The following is a 20,512-nucleotide window of genomic DNA, read 5'->3' as shown; positions in this document are numbered from 1 at the left end:
CCTTCCTTATTTCTCTAGGAATGTATGGAGCACCTACCTCTCCTCAAGATGTTCTGTGGCCAAGTAACAAATCCCAGCTCCACCAGGGTGCTGCTTTGGGACAAGCTTGTCCAATGAATTATCTGAATGGGCCAACTCAGTGCAGATCTTTTTTTTTTTAATTTTTAATTTTTAATCGTGGTAAAATATACATAAAATTTGCTGATTTAGCCATTTTTTTAAGATTTTATCAGAGAGAGAGAGACAGAGAGATCACAAGCAGGGAGAGAGGCAGAGGGAGAGGGAGAAGCAGACTCCCCGCCCAGCTGGGAGCCTGACATGGGGCTCGATCCCAGAAGCCTGGGATCATGACCTGAGCCGAAGGCAGACGCTTAACCCTCGGAGCCACCCAGGCACCCCCGACTTAGCCGTTTTTAAGTGTACAGTTCAGTAGTGTTAAGTATATTCACATTGTGTGCAACCAATCTCCAGAACTCTTCCCCTCTTGCAAAACTGGAACTTCCTGCCTTGCAAAACTGAAACTGTTTTTGTCCACAAAACAACTCCCCACCCCACCCGGCAACCACCATTCTATTTTCTGTCTCTATAAATCTGGCTATATTCGTGGAATCATACAGTATTTGTCTTTTTGTGACTGGCTTATTTCCCTTAGCATGTCCTCAAGACTCACCCATGTTGTACATGTGTCAGAATGTCCTCCCTTTTTAAGATGGAATATTCCATTGTGTATATACACCACATTTTATGTATCCATTCATCCACTGATGGACACTTGGCTATTGTGAATAGTGCTGTATGAACATGGGCATACAAATACCTTTTGAGACTCTACTTTCAGTTCTTTTGGATATATAACAAGAAGTGGGAATGCTGGATCATGGGGTGGTTCTATTTTTAATTTTCAAGGAACTGCCATACCGCTTTCCATTAGCAGCTGCACCATTTTTCATTCCAACAGAGCACAAGGGTTCCAATTTCTTCTCATTCTCACCAATACTTATTTTGGTGTTTCTGGTTTTTTTTATAGTAATCATTCCACTGGGTGTGAAAGTGACATCTCATGGTGGTTTTAATGTGCACTCCCCTAATGATTAGTGACGTTGAGCATCTTTTCCTGTGCTTTTTGGACATTTGTATGTCTTCTTTGGAGAAATGTCTATTCAAATCCTTTGCCCATTTTTTCAATTCGGTTGCTTTTTGGTTTTTGTTTTTAATTGCTGAGTTGTAGGAGTTCTTTATTCTGAATCTTAACCCTTATCAGATAATAATTAGCAATATTTTCTTCCATTCTATAGATGGTCTTTTCACTTTAATTGTATCCTTTTATGTACAGTGCAGAACTCTTGAAGATCATTAAAAATCACTGAACTACCATTCAGTCAAGAAATATCTTTGGGGTGCCTGGGTGGCTCAGTCGGTTAAGCGTCTGCCTTCGGCTCAGGTCATGATCCCGGGGTCCTGGGATCAAGCCCCACATCGGGCTCCCTGCTCAGCAGAGAGCCTGCTTCTCCCTCTCCCTCTGCTGCTTCCCCTGCTTATGCTCTCTCTGTCAAATAAATAAATCTTAAAAATATATATATCTTTAAGTTCCTGGCTCTGCCCAGGGCACCACATGTTCAGGAGGATGGGAAGAAGGATTATGCTTACAGAGCCATGTAGGGAAATGAACATCCAGCCACAAGACCATGTGGCCCAAGTGCTCCACCACTGCTCCGGGATGCAGGCGTAGAATTGCAGGGGAGAGGAGCAGGGCTACTTCCAACTAGGGAGTTCAGGGAAGGCACCCCGAAGGAGCAAGCCTTTGACCTGGGCCATAGCAATGAACCTATGAAGGGAGAGAGAGTAGTAGGGGACGCCCAGAGGCTCAGCCTCTAATTGACACCCTCAAGTTTATTTTGCCAAGATCCCCCAGGCCTCTCCTGCCAGAAAGACTGTCAGAAATCAGACTGCACATTCTTACCCTGCCTAATGCAGAACCTCCTGTCTCCATCAGTGAAATGTCTTACACGGGTTCATCACTCAGTGGGCTCCTGGGACCTGTGCTGTGGGCCTGCCACTGCCTTGTCTGACCCGGCCCAGCTGCCGAGCCTGGGGCCTTGGAGGAGCCTGAGCCAGTCCATGCGGAGGTCCCAAGAAGCTAGCTTCTGCACCCAACATTTAGAGCTTCGTAAGGAAAGAGCTCTTCAGCTCCTACTTACAGCCCTCTCTCACCTTGGAACCATGAAAAATATGTGCCTACAGGCCAGATTGAGCAGACATGAGAGACAGCCCTGATTTTGCACTTAAAATCTCTCCCCCTGGGTGAGGCTTTGTCCCTGGGTCCAGCTTACTGAGCTTGGATGAGATCTCCCCCAAACCCCTTGCTCCCATATTAACAGACTTCTATAGGACCCCACCTCCAGGGTCCTCTGGCAATGGACTCCATTTGCAAAATATCTCCACTATACAGAAGCCATTCATTCACGTATTCTTCAGTCATTTGGCAAAAGTTCGATGGGTACCTGTCAGAATTGTAGTCTGTAGTGGTTGAAGAAGGCAATGTTGATTTGGGGATAGATTTTGGAAGGTTGTAAGTCAGGCTAAGGGACTGGAATTTCATTCTGAAAATTTTTGAGCACAAAAGTGCTTCCAAGAGGTAATTTAGGTAGCTCTAATGGCCACGACCTGGCTGGATGGGGTGCTGAGAACTGGGGGTAGGGAGACCAGCTACAATCTCCTGCGACCTCCAAACTTGAGTCACTGAAGAGGAAAGTGGGCGCTGGCAGGGGCATTCCCCAGTGTTCACTGGTGAGCTGCTCCCTGCGAGCAACATGCTCAGGCCTGGGAAGCCAGCAGGCAGTAAGACAGCCTGTGTGTCTGAGAGGCCCCCAGTGAAGGAGCTGGGTCCGCAGCTAGATCATCCCCTCCACCCTGCACAGTGCTGGAGATGGGAGCTTCCCAAAGAGGTTGAGGCTATAAGGGAGAAAGCCTCCCCAACCCGGGACTCTAGAAGTCCCGAAGAGGTGAGGGAGGGAGGGCAGCATTCCATGCGCAAATGAGAAAATTACAGAAGCACGACCTTCGTGAGGCTGGAGCACCAGCTGTGGTTGTGCGGGACTAAGGGGTGGGGAGAGGGAGTAACAAGAGGGGGCCCAACTCTGCAGCCAGGAGGGACAGGAAGATGCCAGGGAATCCCTATGGGAGAGTGGCTGTGTCAAAGGTGGGCCTGACATCCCAGCAACACTGAAGAGAGGCGTGCAGGGAGGCTGGCCAGAAGTCCTGGCAAGGAGTACCCAGATGGTACAGAAGTGATGGAATTCACTTGGGGACTGAGGGCGGACTGGCTCGGGTGACTCAGCATTGTCAGGAGCGGGTGCCTTGGTGGATGCAGGGAGGAGGGGGCTCAGACAAAGGCAGACAGTGGAGGACATCTAAGTGGAGATTGGGGCTCAGGGCTCAGGAAGGACAGTGTCAGGGGTTGGAGACACAACTCATGGGAGAGGCTTGTGGAAAGGTCACTCCCTAGGCTCTTAAGTGTTCAGGGAGAGGCAGAGCCCCGGGCAGAGCAACAATTAAGCGGTGGCTGCCTCCATGCCACTGACTGGTGAGAAGGTACAGGCGGAGAGGTGGGAGGCCAGCCAGAGGAGAACACCTTGGGGTACTAAGGCTGACAGGCCGGTGAGGACAAGGGCCAATCCGATCAGTGAATGTGCTGGCTAGGTGGTGGTGCGGTGACCTTAGTGAGACAGTTTTGTTATCTTGGTGGGGATGGAAGCTCCATTATAATGGTCAACTTTTTTTTTGTTTTAGATTTTATTTATTAGAGATACAGAGAGAGGGAGAACGAGCAGGGGGAGCAGCAGAGGGAGAGGCAGGCTTCCCGCTGAGCAGGGAGCCCAACATGGGGCTCAATCCCAGGACCCTTGGATCATGACCTGAGCAGAAGGCAGACGCTTAATGACTGAGCCACCCAGGTGCCCCTATAATGGTCAAGTCTTAAACAGTGACGAAGGGTAGAGGTCTTCCTACTGGCTAACCCCCGAGGCCTCTTGATCCTGGAGGTATCTGGGGACTGAAATTACTATGGATCAAATTTCCTGCCAAGTAGGTGGGATGAAGAGTGGGTGTTTCAGAGGCTAAATTTGGTTTGGATGATGAATTTATTATTTTCTGCTAGAGTGAAAAGCATCCTTCTGTAACAATGAGAACCTGCTAGCCGACATACTCTGAAACCTGAGAAATGAGAAGAGAGTCTGCAGAGCAGGAGAGAGACAGCAACGGAGCAGGTTTCTCTCCAGAGCCTGCCAGAGTAGAAGTTTTGGGAGAAACAACTTGAAAGTAGTGGAAAGGAGATCCGAAACCACAGGAAGCTCCCTCCCCTACAGGGACAGGAAAGCTTTTCTGTGAATAGAAGCTAAAAGGGCAGTTTGGAATCATGAACAAGGCTCCATTATATCTAAACCCATAATGTTCAAAACAACAAAACCCCACCAGCCAGTACTAGGCAGACCACAGGAGTGACAGGGTGGGTGAACCCAGTGGGGTTACTTTCCTGAGGCTATTTTCCTGGGGTCTCAGCTTCTCCTTGTGTTCATTCAGGGACAGGTCCACTGGGCAAGCCGCCCCTCCTTGGTCCCTTCTGTGTTGACACCTTCCCTCCTGCTCTTTAGCCCCTACCCCTTTATGCCACCAAGACAGGGAGAGGATCTGACACCAGTTATTCTATTTACTGACTAGTGGATTACATTGAATCATTCCTCCACCAGCCAGCCATCTGTGTTGTCAAATTTACTCATCCTTAAATGCAGCAAATATTTGACAATACACCGCTAGACACACACGCTGTGCTAGATGCTGTGGAGAGCTACAAAACGAATCTGATGCCCCATGTTTAGGCTTTAGTAGACTTGGTATAGTGGGAGTTTGTTGCTTGCCTACCCAGCACCCACTGCCCCTCTGACTTTGCTTTGGAAAACCACCCCACATAGAGCAGCCATGTGGTCCTAACGGGACAACCCTGACTCTAACTCCAGAGTAATCCATGGCTCTTGCCACATCGGATGGGCAGACCTAAGCCACTCAGTGTGTGGGTCCCTCCCCCCACCGCCCATTGTGATTAGTTCAGGATGTTTGGGTCAGAGTAAAGCTAGGGACTCAAAGTTTAATTTATTCCCTTTGATATGAGCAAGGAAATCTGTAACTTCAACAGCTGCTTTCATCCATGGGGGAGGGCAGCCTTGGAAGAAAGCTGACCCCTGGAGAGGTCAGCTGAGAGTACAGAAAAGGCCTTGATGAAACCTTACTTGAATTCTGTCCTACCACTGGATTGTTTTCAGTTATGTGAGCTAGTATTCCCTGTATCATTTTGAGGCAAACTTTCTTACCACAGAAAGAATCTAACTGACATAACGTAAGATAGATGTAAATAAAAGATAGGGAATGAGAAATGCAATTAAAAATGGTAATACTGTGGAATTTAGAGAAAGGAAAGAATACTTGAAACAAGGGGATTAATAAAGGCTCTATGGAGGTGAGCTTTATTTAACCCTAACAGTTGGTGTCTTATTATATATATCCAGACCCTGAACTAGCATTTTCCATGTGCTAGCTCATTTAGTCCTCAAAACAACCCTACAAGGTAGTTGCTTTTTACAAAATGAGACTGTTCTTTCTTCCAGAATAAAGCACCTCAATTCCCAGCTGAACATGTGGCCCCTACAATAAAAATTTTATTTCCTAGTTTCTCTTACAGTATGGCCACAAGACTAAATTCTGGCCACAGAGATTAAGCAGAACTGTGTGGACTTCCAAGTTTCCTTAAAGCTAGGGACAAGCCTTTCCTTTCTGCTGGTTGGAATGCAAAGATCATGGCAGGAGGCCAAGCAGCCATCCCAGATGGTGAGGAAGCCACACACTGAGGATTGCAGACAACAAAGAAAAGGAGCCTAGGTCCCTGTTCATGTTGAGAAGTCTCCCTGCCCATCCTGGTCGGCTTACCTTGATTTCTTCTTTTTTTTTGAGAGAGAGCAAGAGAGAGAGCAAGGAGGGGCAGAGGGACGGGAAGAATCTTAAGCAGGCTCCACGCCCAGCATGGAGCCCAACATGGGGCTTGATCTCACAACCCTGAGACCATGACCTGAGTGGAAACCAAAAGTCGGACACTTAACTGACTGGGCCACCCAGGCACCCGTACCTCAATTCCTTTTGAGAGAAAACTTCTACCTTGAGCAAGCCAGAAAGAACATCTGGCGTCTTCCCTCACACACAGCTGAATGGCAGTCAGGCTGATGCACTAGTATTATCTCCACGTAGAGATGAGGGGAAACGCTTCTCCACACTTCCTGCCAGTGTGAGCCAGGGTCAAACATGCTTCGGATTCCTCAAGTCCAGGTTCCAACCCCCCACACCCCCAGGGGCCTTGAGAAACACACAGGGGGTTGTACAAAAGTAGTTCACAGAACGCCTGGCATTCCTTAAACCACCCAGGATTTTCTGTGGTGGCCAGAACTTCTCATTTAAAAGAGAGAATGAGTCTGTCCTTTCACTTTATTCCTGAATTTGTAGTCTCCCTCCAATTCCCACAGTCCCCCTTTGGAATCCATAACCAACTCTGCTTCCCCTGAGGCTACTGGGAAGTGATCTGGCTCCGTGCTGTACTCGTACAGTAAATGTACTCCGAACAATCCAATTACCTCTCCCTGCGTCTAGGAAGGTTGTACACGTCAGAAGACAGCAAATGCTTAGACTGGCGCTCGGCATCAATCTGAGCTCCGATGCTGTGAATCAGGCAGAGAAGTGAGAGGTCGGGGAAGGGGGCAGGGCAGGGCAGGGCAGGGCCTCAAATACTCCTCCACTCCTCTGGAGCAAAGTTCTAAGAGGTCCTTTCTGCTCTAGATATGATGAACAATGTGGTTCATAGTACGATATGGCTCAAAGGGTACTCCTTTAGTAGATTAAGAGGCGTGTAAAAGTACTGTATGTGCATGAATTACAATGCAGACTGCCTCACTGCACAGCAAGTCCTCTGAACGCTTACCGAACTGAATACTCAGGTGGTTACCGAGGAAGATGCTTCAGGACAACTTATGAAAACTGTCTGATACAAACCCAACTGAAAAAACAGTAACTATGAATTCAGTCTCTCTGAGACTAGGCCATTTTCAGGGAACCTTAGGGGGTTGAGTTCTGTGCATGAAAATGTTCTAAAACACCAAGTTAGTTCAATGAATCTGCTCTGAAATCCCCCATGCATGGGATCCGAACAAATCCCCGTGTGCCAATGGGGGTGGAGACTCAGATCCTTTAGCTGAGAAGCAAGGAGACCACACTTCAGGGCATCCTGGTTTCTGAGTTTGAGTACTCAATTCTCACTGCTTTAGTGTATGCGTGCACACATGTGCCTGAGGGCGTAAGACAAGTTTATACAGACTCAATAGTTTAGAACTACACAGTCCAAATACGGATGGCCACTAGTGACATGTGGCTACTGAGCACGTGAGATGTGGCTTGTCCAAACTGAGATGGGCTCTAAGTATAAAATACATTTCTTATTGTACAAGGACTTTATACAAAAAAAGTAATACCTCAACTATCTTTCATGTTGTATATGTGAAACGATACTATTTTGGATATACTGGGTTAAAAGATGTCACTAAAATAAATCTCATCTGTTTGTTTTTATTATGTAGCTACCAGAAAATTTTAAATTACTTATGTAGCTCAAATTATATTTCTATATTTCTAGAAATACTGGATAGTGCTAGTCTAGAAATTTCAATTTAGACAAAATATCACAACTCCTTTGGAAGCAATATGTCATATTAGGTCAGGGCAAACTCCAACCAAGAAAATCCTCACCTCCCCCGCCTTTCAGCATATTTATTACACACAGTATTCATTCCATTGCCAATTTCTCAGATGACTGGGTCAGGGAAAGCTTCCACTCTCATGCCAGTTTTCCCCCGAGCTTAACCTCCCTCCACCCAACTCCCAAAGCTCCCGGCTCTCGTGGCCCATGTCCCAAACTTCTGCAGATAATATTCTGCTTCTAGCATCTTCCCTCTGCTCCCACTACACACTCACCTTCAGGGGCATCCTTTCTCTCATGACTCATGTATGTGACTTCACATCAACTCATGATTCAGACACAACTCTCCTTTTCAGCCCCTACATCGATCAGGGTAAATGTCAGGATAGTCTACTTTCAGTCAAACTGTAAAAGAAGAATCTACGTACTTTTAAAGAATACAAGAAAGAACTAACTGCAGTTCAAATTCACAACTGCCTGCCAAATTCCTAGAATGGTGGGTGTGTACTGGAAGAAAGGGCAAGACCACACAAAGTGTTGTCTGTTTATTTAAAAAACTGTTAAAATAAAAATTGAGTAATCTGGGTTTTCTTTTTATTTTCTATGTCCTTTCTTTGAAGAGGGTAATAAATAATGAAATGTCCCAAAGAAGGGCATATGACAAGAAAAGGACCAAAATAACATAAAATTAGGTAAATTCGTTCAAAAAGAAAGAATAAACAGAGGTTCAGGACACCAGGGTGCCTCAGCTGGTTAAGCGTCTGCCTTCGGCTCAGGTCATGATCCCGGGATCCTGGGATTGAGTCCTACATCGGACTCCCTGCTCAGCAGGGAGCCTGCTTCTCCCTCTGCCTGCCGCTCCCTCTGCTTGTGCTCTGACAAATAAATAAAATCTTAAAAAAAAAAACAAACAAAGAGAGGTTCTTTTTTTTTTTCCAAAGAGGTTCTTAATCTGGGGCACATGGATGCAAGTCTGAATCCCTGAAAGTGTGGGCCAGGTTCTGAGGGTGTGTGCATATGTACATCTGTGAGGAAAGAGTCTGCAGCTTTCATCAGATTTCAAAGGGTCTGTGACCCAAAAAGTTCTACTGCTGTAGGACTTCAAAATGAAACTCGATGAAATTACAACATAAAGAAAGTCATCTATTTACAGGATAAATATCTTAAGACACCAATGACGACATGCCCATAGTTATTAAGCCCATCACAATGCACATCTGTTAACTTTGTATATCTTCACAGTGTGATCTTCACCACAACTTGCAAAGTGTAACCATTCGGCGCCTTCTGCTTCATTCTGTTCAGTTTTTCCATTACAATTCTTCCAGCATAATTTTTTGATAGCAAGTGTATGACTTTGGCTAAAACAAAGATAGAGAAATCATGAAAGGAATGTATACTAGGACGACAAAATATTTTACCTATGTATTAATTTAATTACCTTGCCCCTGCTATTAATGTTAACACGAATGGAAGTCAAAACCTGAAAATCAAACTGTACAGGTTTTACAGAAAGCAGTATCAGACCTATAAGTACAGAGAACAAACTGATGGCTGCCGGAGCGGAGTAGGGTGAAGGGTTGGGCAGAGCGGATGAGAGGGAGATTCAGGCTTCCAGGAGAGGAACGGGTAAGTCATGGGAATGAAAGGCACAGCATGAGGAACACAGCCAATGACACTGTGATAGTGACACACCAGGGAGAGATGGCAGCTACCCTTGGGGTGAACATAGCATAACGTGTAAACTTGTCAAATCACTTAAGCCGTACATCTGAAACCAATGTAATACTGTATTATCAACCATACTCATAAAAATAAAATTGTAAAAAGTACAGGTTTTTAAAATACCATCACTAATACTTTGGCAATTTTATTCTAAACTCGAAAACATCTTACTCTATTTACTTAAAACTGTCACACTAAATATCTTACTCACTGACAAAGGATACCACCAAAAAGGGCAAGAAAAAGACAATGAATTCCTGTCGAATTTTGTTTTAATGATCAGTGGAATTCATGAAATGGCTACTAAAATCAGATGACATTACTAAATGTGTTTCTTTTTAAAGAATTCTAACTTGCAACATATTCAAAATTATTTTATTCTTTTGACATCCCTGTGACACACAGAGACTCTTAAGATTTTACTGTTGGGTAAGGAAAGATAATGAAAGATTTAATAAACTGCCCAATGAAACAATCTTGGTCTCCAATATTGCTGCATGACCTTGGGCAGGATGCTCTTATTAATGCCCCTTCAACCCCATGACAGGCCTAGAATGCTACCAAACATAGATTATTAATAAATCCCTATGAAAATATAATACCCTCTAAAAATTTAACCTGCAAATTAGACCTCCAAACCAAAAGGAATAAGGTTAAAAACTTAAGTAGGTTTTAAGGCAGTAAACCCTGAAAACAACATCAGAGCACACAAATTATACTTTCAGATGCTGAGAGCCCACATGTCACCAGATGCATTCTTAGGATGAAAGGGAGGAATGAAATATAACCTTGAGGTAATGAAACACATTTTAAAAATCAGCATACCAGAACCTATGCAACCACACGACTGTGAGCCCTTGCAGGTGGTCATTTTAGAGGTTACACACACTTCAACAATGCTATTGTACATTAGTGTTTACTGAAATCTTCTCAAGGCAATGCTTCCATACTGTGCAGGCTATGACTTGAACAGTATCTCAATGATAGTGCATCTTTCGTGAGTTTGATTACTGAAGGCAATCAAGAGTCATCAGGAGATGAGCTTAACAAATGAAATCAGTGCCAAACAAAAAAAAAAGTGATGAAGTGAGTACAATTAAAAAATGTAATTGGTTTTCTTGCATCACCCGTAAGCCAGTTCTGAACACAATTCCTAAAGAGAAGTTCCAAAAATATCTTAAATGACACCAACATGACTAGAATCTCGTTTGTTATTGATAGTATTAAAGATCTCTCATTTCATGAGAGGAATGGTTTGAAGTAGTGACATTACTGAAACAAGTATATATAGTGCAGCTGACCCAATATGGGTTGGAACTGCATGGGTCCACTTACACATGGATTTTTTTCAATACATACAGTATAGTACCATAAATGTATTTTCTCTCATGATTTGTTTTCTTTTCTCTAGCTTACTTTATTCTAAGACTATAGTACCAAATACATATACAAACTACGGGTTAATCCACTGCTTATGTTATCACTAAGGCTTCCATCCAGTCAACAGTCAGCTATTAGTAATTAAGCTTTTGTATTGTCAAAAGGTATACAGCCCTAACCCCACGTTGTTCAAGGACCAATTGTATATTGCTTCCCAGGGGAGCCACTTTGAGAAACAGTACTTATTTTGCTATATAAGCTTTAAGATGGTGGGTTTCTTTTTGGGGGGTAATATTCCCTTTAAATCTAGCATGTTAATCACGTTTAGAAGACAGGGAGTTTAGGGGAGCCAACCTTTTAAAAGGTAGTGTTTGCTTGTATTACCTCTGTATCTCATTATTAGCAAAAACTTTCATTTGAAAGGTACCTGAAATTTGGTAACTGGGAAATTAACAATCCAAATAATACAATGTGGTTAAGTCAGGAATTAGTTATTACAAATCTAACACCATCACAATGACTAAAAAAAAAAAATCTTAACATAAAAAATACAAATTCTGTACTTGTCCCCTTCTCATGCTTTCTAGGGGGCTTCCCGCCAGTATCCCACATTCAGGATCTGCAGAGGAGAGTGAGCACCATGGGCAGGGCAAAGTTAAAGGAAGGTGAAAAGAAGGGAGGGGAGCCCAGGAAGAGAGAACATTTCGAATGCCTGGAATATGGAATTTTCACTGGAATACTTCCCTCTTCAGTAAGCAACAACATGAACTATTTCAATTGCTAAACCCACCATCAGAGGCGGGAGAGCAGCCAAAAGGGCAGCAGGAAAAAGGTTAATTTTAACCAATACAATTATTATAAACACTAACATACTTTGCCAATAAGGAGACAAACTCCCCTGGATGAAATACCTTGTAAAAGACATGTGCTCACAGGTCTCTCTCCACCAAGCTCATCACTTTCATCATGATACTATCATTTGGAATTGTATTTGACATCCTATTTTGAACAGTTCAGATATATGAAGGTTGAAGAATCAAAAAAAAAAAATGTGACAGAATGAGGTTAGTGATTTTTTGATAATTTGGACATTTTTAAGGAATAGTTTGGGTTACAAATTAGAGTAAAAAAAGATCCTGCTATCTAAGCAGGTGGGGGTGGGGAGAGGGTTGTAAATTACAGGTGCTCTAAGCCAGCTCTGGAGGCAAGAGCCCAGGTCCAAGGCATGAGGCTCAGGGAGCACCTACTATGCGTGAAAGCAGGCATGTGACTTTGAGGGGTAGGTACCTGACAGTTTGCTCCACCATGGAATCTGAGCTGAAGTGTTCACACACAAGATGAGGCTACCAAAACACAATCTATAATATTTCAAAAAATCACCAACATTTTTAATCCAATTTTATTACAAATCTACTGTAGTCACTTTCTAGATGACATCATTATGAACATCACTTTCATCTCAAACATGTTGTCTATAAAGATATTATGCAAACAAGCAATCTGTTTAAGCAAACTTTTAAAAATCAAGTGCAATATAGTAACAAACATCAATCTCAAGAGACTACCATAATACCACTTAGTGGTAAGCACCATGAATAGAGATCTGTGTCCCTCTCCATGTAAATGTGACATAAATTTGCCACTAAAGACAAATACTACATGATCTCACCATAGAGAATCTTTAAAAATTAAAAACAAAAACCCATAGGAAAAGAGATCAGATTTATGGTTACCAGATGCAGAAGGTAGGGTGAGAGGGAGTCAGAGGAAGGTGGTCAAAAGGTACAAACTCCCAGTTACAAAACAAGCACTAGACATGTAACCTAGACATGGTAACAACAGCAGACACTGCTGGATGATATACAGGGAAGTTGTTAAAGAGATCCTAAGATCTCTTTAGATCCTAAGAGTTCTCGTTACAAAGAGACTTTTTTCCTTTATTCTTTTTCTTTCCCTTCTTTTTATTGTATCTATATGACTAAATGGATGTAAAGTGAACATACTGCAGTAACGTTTCATAACGTATGTAAATCCTGCTATATGCCATCACCTATATGAATTACTTCTCAATAAAACTGGAAAAAAACTGCCACTAAAACCTTGATGCTCGGGGCACCTGGGTGGCTCAGTCGTTAAGCGTCTGCCTTCAGCTCAGGTCATGATCCCAGGGTCCTGGGATCGAGCCCCATATTGGGCTCCCTGCTCAGCGGGGAGCCTGCTTCTCCCTCTCCCACTCCCCCTGCTTGTGTTCCCTCTCTTGCTGTGTCTCTCTCTGTCAAATAAATAAATAAATAAATAAAATCTTTAAAAAACAAAACAACAACAAAAAAAACCCTCAATGCTTTGGGAGCCTGAGTGGCTCAGTTGGTTAAGTAGCCAACTCCTGATTTTGGCTCAAGTCAAAAATCTCAGAGTCCTGGAATCCAGCCGTGTCAGGCTCCCCTACTCAGCGGAAGGTCCACTCCCTCTCCCTCTGCCCCCTCCCCCTGCTCATGCACACTCTCTCTCAAATAAATAAATCTTTAAAAAAAGATCTACAAAAGAGAAACTTATTTTTTAAAAATTAAGACTCGATGTTTATACAAACACAATTATAATTTGTATAATTATAACAAAATCTAATCTGATAGAAGTAAAAACAGTAAGAAAATACCTTTGACTTGTTTCTACACAGTGGGTCCAGTCATTTATTTCTGGAACTTGATCAGTCTTTTTCCAGGTGTATAAACAAATCTTTCCACACTCTAATCCTACTGCAACAACGTATCTGTTTTTAAGGGAGGAGGGGAAGACAGTGATTAATTAGCATGAATTTCTGTTATCTCTGTCTTCACTCTAACCGAGTCCTACACCATGTTCCCAACTGTCCGTGGCTTACAGAAGGCTCTGGTTCAAAGTGCCAGCCCAGGAGAGAGTGCACTGCTCCTACCCCGCTCTCATGAAGCTGCCTCTCCATCAAGGGTGCACAGTTTTTCCTCTGTCCTTTGCTGGCAAAGTGCACAAGCCAGCGTTTCCCTGGTGGGCTGCAGGGGCCCTCGTTCTACTGCAGACATTTGTTACCAAGAAAGCACCACAGTTCCAAATTTGGTGAAACAAGAACCTTTGAGCCACATTCCCAATCCCCATTTTCCCACTCTGCATATCGAGTTCTATCAATTTAACAATTCTTATAAGAAACTAAGCATTATGAAAAAAACAGCAACTCAGAAGCTAAGATCAAGCACGAGTGAAAATATAAGAGGGCTACATATTAAGAAATCAGGTGTTCACAAAAATGTAAAACAAAGCCCCACTCGGAGACTGACCGTTGGGAAAGGCTGAGCAGCGGGCAGACGCCAACGGCTGTCACTGCTCCGCCCACGTCCAGGACCGAGGAGCAGGGCCCGATGCTGTGCTCCATGGAGTCATCACTGGAGTCGCACTCACCCCACGCAACCACCTGACAGAGACGGATCAGACTCTGTAAAGCTTTCTCTCTGCAGGGCTTCCAGCAATGCATCCGAGTATCGATGGCACAGATAATGCAAACTATTCACTCTAGTGTTTAAAAAACGCCTCACTTACATTTGCAGATGATGTTCCAGGATTTCAGAGTATTTCAGGCATCACAGAGAAGCCACGGTGTACCAGACACAAGTCTGTGAGACCTCAGTTACCTAAGGGTGCTGGTCCAAACATGGACTGTCCCTGCCTAGAGACCAGAGATTGTCTAGCATGCTCTTTTATACTCAGGAAACCAGTTCTAATCCAGGGAGAGTCTATCAGTCACATCATCACAAGAGGCTCGTACACGTCTCCAAAAAGTTACCACACAATGCATGGGGACCAATCAATCCCTGGCTCTTCCTCTATACCACCAACTGCTCAGGGAAACAACTGAGCAGTCAGGAGCACTTAACCTTGATGATACCCCCTGCATAAGAAATGACACTTCCCTGAAAGTGTTAGGAGTTAGTTGGACAGTCAGGTAGTCAGGGCCAGGGTCCCCAACAAGAAAATATGGAGTCAGGACAGCTAAAATAAAATAGCACTGACATTCTGGTTTTACAGCCTTTGCAGAAATGACTTCTACAAAACATCCTAAAATAAGACAATTAACCACAAAAGCATTTGTCAATGTCACAGGCAAGGGGCAGTTAAGACCTAAGCCCCCAGATGTCAGCAAAAAAAGGACCATCAGCACGTGGACATTAACCTAATAGGTAGACAGATACATGATCAAAGCCCTGATTGGCACAACTCAGCACACCCTGACCGCTTAAAAAAGTTCCTCAAAAGCAGAACTCATAAAAACCCCTAAACTTAGAAACTCCAAGGGCAACCCACTTGGGTTCTCCTCCCTCTCTGGGAGCTTTCTACTCTTGCTCAATAAACTTTGTTTCGCTGACCACCACTCTCCGTCTGCTCTACCTCTTCATTCTTCGAAGTGGCATGACCAAGAACTGTGGGCACTAAGGGGACACAAAAATCCTGTAACAGAAGCTCATGCCTCCAGGAGGTGTGACTGGTCACAAAGAGAGAGGGAAGTGCAGTGGACAACACTTGCAAAATCCAGATCAAAGCAAGATTCCAAGTAGGAGGCTCTGACCAAGTAAAGAGAAGTGACAATGTGTGGTGGGTGGCGCTCTGTCCGTTTCAGGCCTGACACAGCCCCAGGAGCCGCAGCTGGGGCACGTGCGACTGCGGAACAGCGGAGGGCAGAGCGGTCCTGCTTCCTCGGCAGCCAGCAAAGCAAAGCCAGAAGGACCGGGGAAGAAATGAACCAGCAAACAGACGCAAGTGAAGGTCTCAGAGAAATGGGTTTAGAGGCTGATATTTCAGTGTTTCACTGTGCGACATGTCCACGCTAGTCCTCTGCTTAGGGAATTTGTACCACGACAACTGGAGAGGGCAGGGAGAGGAAAGCAAACGCTCAACTGCCTCACCACCTCTGGTCTGCAGGCACTTCAGAAAAAGGAAAGGGCATTTTAAAGAGTGTGAGGACAGGAGAGACCGGAGGGCAGGGTGAGGGCAGTGGTCAAGAATCCATTCCTAGCTAACTTGTTTTGATTTTTTCAAAGCTTGGGAAACACGCGCGCGCGCGCACACACACACACACACACACACACACACACACACACACACTGCTTCCTCCACTGAATGAACAGGCAATAATCATCTATTGTAGAGAAAAATTTTAATTCATAAAAGTATGAAAAAGAAAAGAAGCCGACTGTTTTCCTCCTTACGCCCCTCCACCCCCTCCTGCTCTCCTAGTTGGTCTTCAACCATTTCATTCACTACGTTCTTTCCCACTGGGGCCATCTGATAAACACCATGTGTCTGAAAGGTTTTCTTTTCATATTTGATATTTCAGAGAAATGTATTTATAGAATTTAACAAGAAAAGCCTTTTTATGCATGCATATGAAAAAACACAGAAGAGAACAGATTGATTTTTTTAATTGTATCAGAAAGTCAAGATTATGTGTTTTCTATCCAAACATACCTGTATTATTATTTTACATTTGAAATAATACTAAGTTAAAAAAAATTACCTTTTTGTCCCGACTCCCAGTGAAGAAATATTTGCTATCAGGACTCCAATCACAAGACCAAATAATTCTACTGTGCACAGCAGTTACCTTGTTGGTGAAGGCGAAGAGGCTGAAAACTGGGTCTGAAAGAAACACCATATGACTACTCACAAGGCAGACAGAGCTGTTTTTATCTGGTAGAAATCTATGCTTACATGCCATATACATCACACCCCTTAGCAATCAATTTATACATGTGGACTTTTGCAACAGACTACGTTGCTGGCCCTCACCAAAAGGCTATGGACATACACATACTTTTCCAGTAGGGAATGCTTTTATGTTACTAGTCACTCTTCAGTGACTGGTGACAACTTCCAGGCACTTAACTAAAAATTCAACTTTATGCCCATGAAAGAAGCCTGAGCAATTTAACTTTACTCAGGAAGTAGCCAGATTTACACACATGGAAAAAAGATTAATGTACTCTTAAATAATGAAAAAAAACCCCAAATGAATGAAAACCTTAAAAAACGTTTCCCTTGTAAGATTTAAGCCCTTAAGCCCCTCAGAAGGGGGGTAGTCGTTTTACAAGAAGCCCTCATATGGACTACACCTAAAAAATAAAATTACTTATGAAGAGGGAAGAGGAATGTATCTATTAATCTATAATCCATAAAAGATACAATAAATTATGGAGGTATCATTAGTATCCCAGTAACTTTTTAAAAAAAAGTAAAGGTTGCATGTTAGGAAATCAGTAGTTGCAAAAGAAATCAGTCTGTTCTAACATGTACTGTTTAATATGTGTCAGTCTCTAAAATACAAGAAAACTAAGAGACTAGGAATACCACAAGATCAAACTGCATGCAAGTTATACCAATGGAATGATTATAACAGAACTAAACAACATGAAGATATTTTAAACACTCCTAGATTTTACCCAAAGAAATGGGGGGGGGGGAATAGAAACAGGCCATGTTCCAACAACACAAAGGTTCCACCCCTCTTTTGTTTTTAATTTATGCCAGGTTCAGAGGAGAATGCAGGTGTGTGTTAATATCCTGCCCCCGGGGTCACGGTATTCACAGATGGATGCCTAAAATGTCCTTCCTAATTATCAAAGTGACAGGGGTTAAGCAAGAAAAAGATAAAGATAATGGTCCTAATAAGTTTCATAATTTAATTGTATCTTCATTATTCCTGTCCCATAAAACCCTAGCTCAGAATATGGCACCTATTCAAGTTTTATGTTGGCATTGTGTAACAATCCACAAAATCTATTATTTTTAGATTTTTATGTTTCTTTTAACTGAGATGCCATCCTGACTATATAATCACAAGGAAGTCAACTCAAAGATCACTGCATTTAAATCTTACAAGGAAGGCTGAGTCTTCCTCAGAACACAACTTTGAAAGACTTCACAACAGTGAGACTCTGGCCTTCACCCCGTTACCACTTCTAGTCCTTCCTCTTCACCTAGTAGCTCTACAAGGTAGATAAAATGGACATAAGTATTTCACTAATAACCTTCCAATTAGAAGCTGTTTTACCTAACTCAGGTGAGATTGTGTCCTGCCTTTTCCACAGTGACCAGGTTCGATCTCTGGAAACAGCTAGTAAGAACTTGTCGTTAGGTGAGAAGGCCATCTGCGTGACAGTCAAACTGTGAAAAACTAAATTCTGCACCTGTTTCCAAGATGTCGTGTTCCAAAGAATGATGGCTGCATGCTCTTTCTTAGCTGCCTGGAAGACAGAGATGAAACAAGCAATTTAAGTAGAAAGAAATTGGGAAAAAAAACCTCACATTTTTTTAAAATAACATTGTTTGTATGGGTATATTTTATGTAACTGTATAAATGGGGAAAAATTTCTGAGGAGATACATACCACAAGCAGGTGTAATTTCCGGGAAGAGGAAGACTGGGATTAGACTAAGTGACTCATCAGAGATGGACACTGTCATCACAGTGTTTCAACGTTTTACAAGAATACGTTTGTCGATTAATTTGTAATTAAGAGTCTAGAGACTTTCACTTCTGATCAATATGATGGAGTAACAGGGACCAGCCTGACTCTCTGTATGAAATAACTAAAAAACCAAACATAATACCTGAAAATAATGCACTCCAAAATATGAGGTATCTGGCAACAAAAAACACTGATCTCTGACAGACAAAACGAATTTGAGTGGAAAAAAAAAGAAAAAACCTCACTAAACTCTGATAACTTCAAGCAGCCAAAGAGGTGTAACTCAAGTCCCCAAAAAGGCTGAAAAGAAAAATACTTAAAAAGATAATGGCCAAAAAATTTCCAAATTTGATAAAAACAATAAACATACAGATTCAAGAAGTTCAGTAAAACCGAAGCACAGAAAACATGAAGGAAATTATATAGACAATAATCACATTGTTTAAAACCAGCAATAAAATTGCAGTGGGAGGGAAAAAAAACCCATCACCAAAAAAACAAAAAAATTATAGCAGGCTCCCATCAGAAAAAATGCAAATTAAAAAAATGGAGCTACATCTTTATCGTACTCAAAGGAAAACAAACAATTTCTTACCCACTATAAAAATCAATCGAAAATTAGGGAGAGACAAAGTCTGTCAGACAGGCAGAAGCCCAAAAAATTCATGATCAGCAGAAGTGCATTACTAGGAATGTTAAAGAATATCCTTTCGGCAAAAGAAAATATCTGCTGGAAAATTTATTTAAATCTCTTCAAAAGATAACTGGCTGCTCAAAGGAAAACTGACAAGATCTTGTCGGATTTCTATGAAGAAGTAAAGTGTCCAACACTACCACAGAGTAGGGGGAAACAAAAGTATGCTTCTGTGAAGTTCTTAAATCATACATGAAATAGTGCAACATTACTTGGAGGCAGACTGTGGCAAATTATAGATGTAGAGTATGAAATGAAAGACAACCAATAAAATAACACAGTGGTTATATCTACTAACCAAACAAAAGAAATAAAATGGACTCAAAAAAAGCAATCAATCCAAAATAAGTAAAATGAAACAAAGAAAGGATGGATGAAATAGAAAACAAATAGCAAGATGAAAGATTTAAATTCAAGTATACTAATTATGTTAAATGTAAAGTCTAATAAATGCCCCTGTTAAAATGGAAGATTATCAAGATGAGTGAAAAATCAAGACCCAATTATGCTAAGCAAAATAAGTCAATCAGAGAAAGACAATTATCATATGACCTCACTGATATGTGAAATTTGAGAAACAAGACAGAGGATCGTAGGAGAAGGGAGGGAAAAATGAAACAAGACGAAACCAGAGAGGAAGACAAACCATAAGAGACTCAATCTCAGGAAACAAACTGAAGGTTGCTGGAGTGGTGGGGGGTGGGAGGGATGGGGTGGCTGAGTGATGGACACTGGGGATGGTATGTGCTATGGTGAGTGCTGTGAATTGTGTAAGACTGATGAATCACAGACCTGTACCCCTGAAACAAATAATACATTATATTAATGTATTTAATTAAATACATTAAATTAATTTAATTTTTAAAAAAACTTAAAAAGATAAATTAATTAAAAAAAAAAGCAAGACCCAACTGTAGGCTGCCTTTAAGAAACACTTGAAAATAAAAGGAACAAATAGGTAAGAGTACAAGGATGGAAAAAGATACCTATTTCAAGCACCTCTCAAAAGAAAGCTGGAGTGGCTATTACTAGCACTGGACAATGTAGATTTGAGAGCACAACATACTGCCAGAAATAAAGAGGAATTCCATAATGATAAATTAGTCAATTAATCAGGAGAACATAACAAATCATAAAGGTTTTAACAGCAGAGCTTCAAAATATATAAAGCAAAAACTGACTGAAATACAAAGATTAAAAGATAAGCCTGCAGTTATAGTCAGATTTCAAAATGCCACTCTCAATAAAACTGAAAGGATAAAGAAGACATGAACACTATCAACCAATCTGATGTAATTCATATTTTCAGAACACTCCACCCAACAGAAACAGAATCCACATTCTTTTCAAGTGAACATGGAAATTTACCAAGATTAAATTTCAAAGGACTCAATTCATACTATGTTCTCTGACCACAATGAAATTAAATTAGAAATCAGTA

At 42.2% G+C, this 20,512-nt stretch overlaps 1 protein-coding gene across 2 annotated transcripts in view; it reads right to left on the bottom strand.

Annotated features, from left to right (window-relative positions):
- Window positions 1-2,760: 2,760 nt before the first annotated feature.
- Window positions 2,761-20,512, bottom strand: part of ELP2 (elongator acetyltransferase complex subunit 2) — a 54,621-nt gene continuing 36,869 nt past the window's right edge. Inside the window, exons 16-20 of one of the 2 annotated variants that reach the window (XM_027575429.2) lie at window positions 17,961-18,153; window positions 16,428-16,549; window positions 14,197-14,330; window positions 13,545-13,658; window positions 2,761-9,147 (exon numbers count right to left, since the gene is read on the bottom strand). In XM_027575429.2, the coding sequence (XP_027431230.1) occupies window positions 8,991-9,147; window positions 13,545-13,658; window positions 14,197-14,330; window positions 16,428-16,549; window positions 17,961-18,153 (720 nt within the window). In that variant the 3' untranslated portion in view covers window positions 2,761-8,990. The remainder of the gene's footprint in view (window positions 9,148-13,544; window positions 13,659-14,196; window positions 14,331-16,427; window positions 16,550-17,960; window positions 18,154-20,512) is intronic. The other variant, XM_027575428.2, reaches the window with a different exon arrangement.

Source organism: Zalophus californianus, chromosome 14, assembly GCF_009762305.2.
Source record: "Zalophus californianus isolate mZalCal1 chromosome 14, mZalCal1.pri.v2, whole genome shotgun sequence".
Lineage (NCBI taxonomy): Eukaryota > Metazoa > Chordata > Mammalia > Carnivora > Otariidae > Zalophus > Zalophus californianus.
Note: the sequence above shows the minus strand (reverse complement) of the source record. Positions and strands in the feature narration are given on the sequence as shown.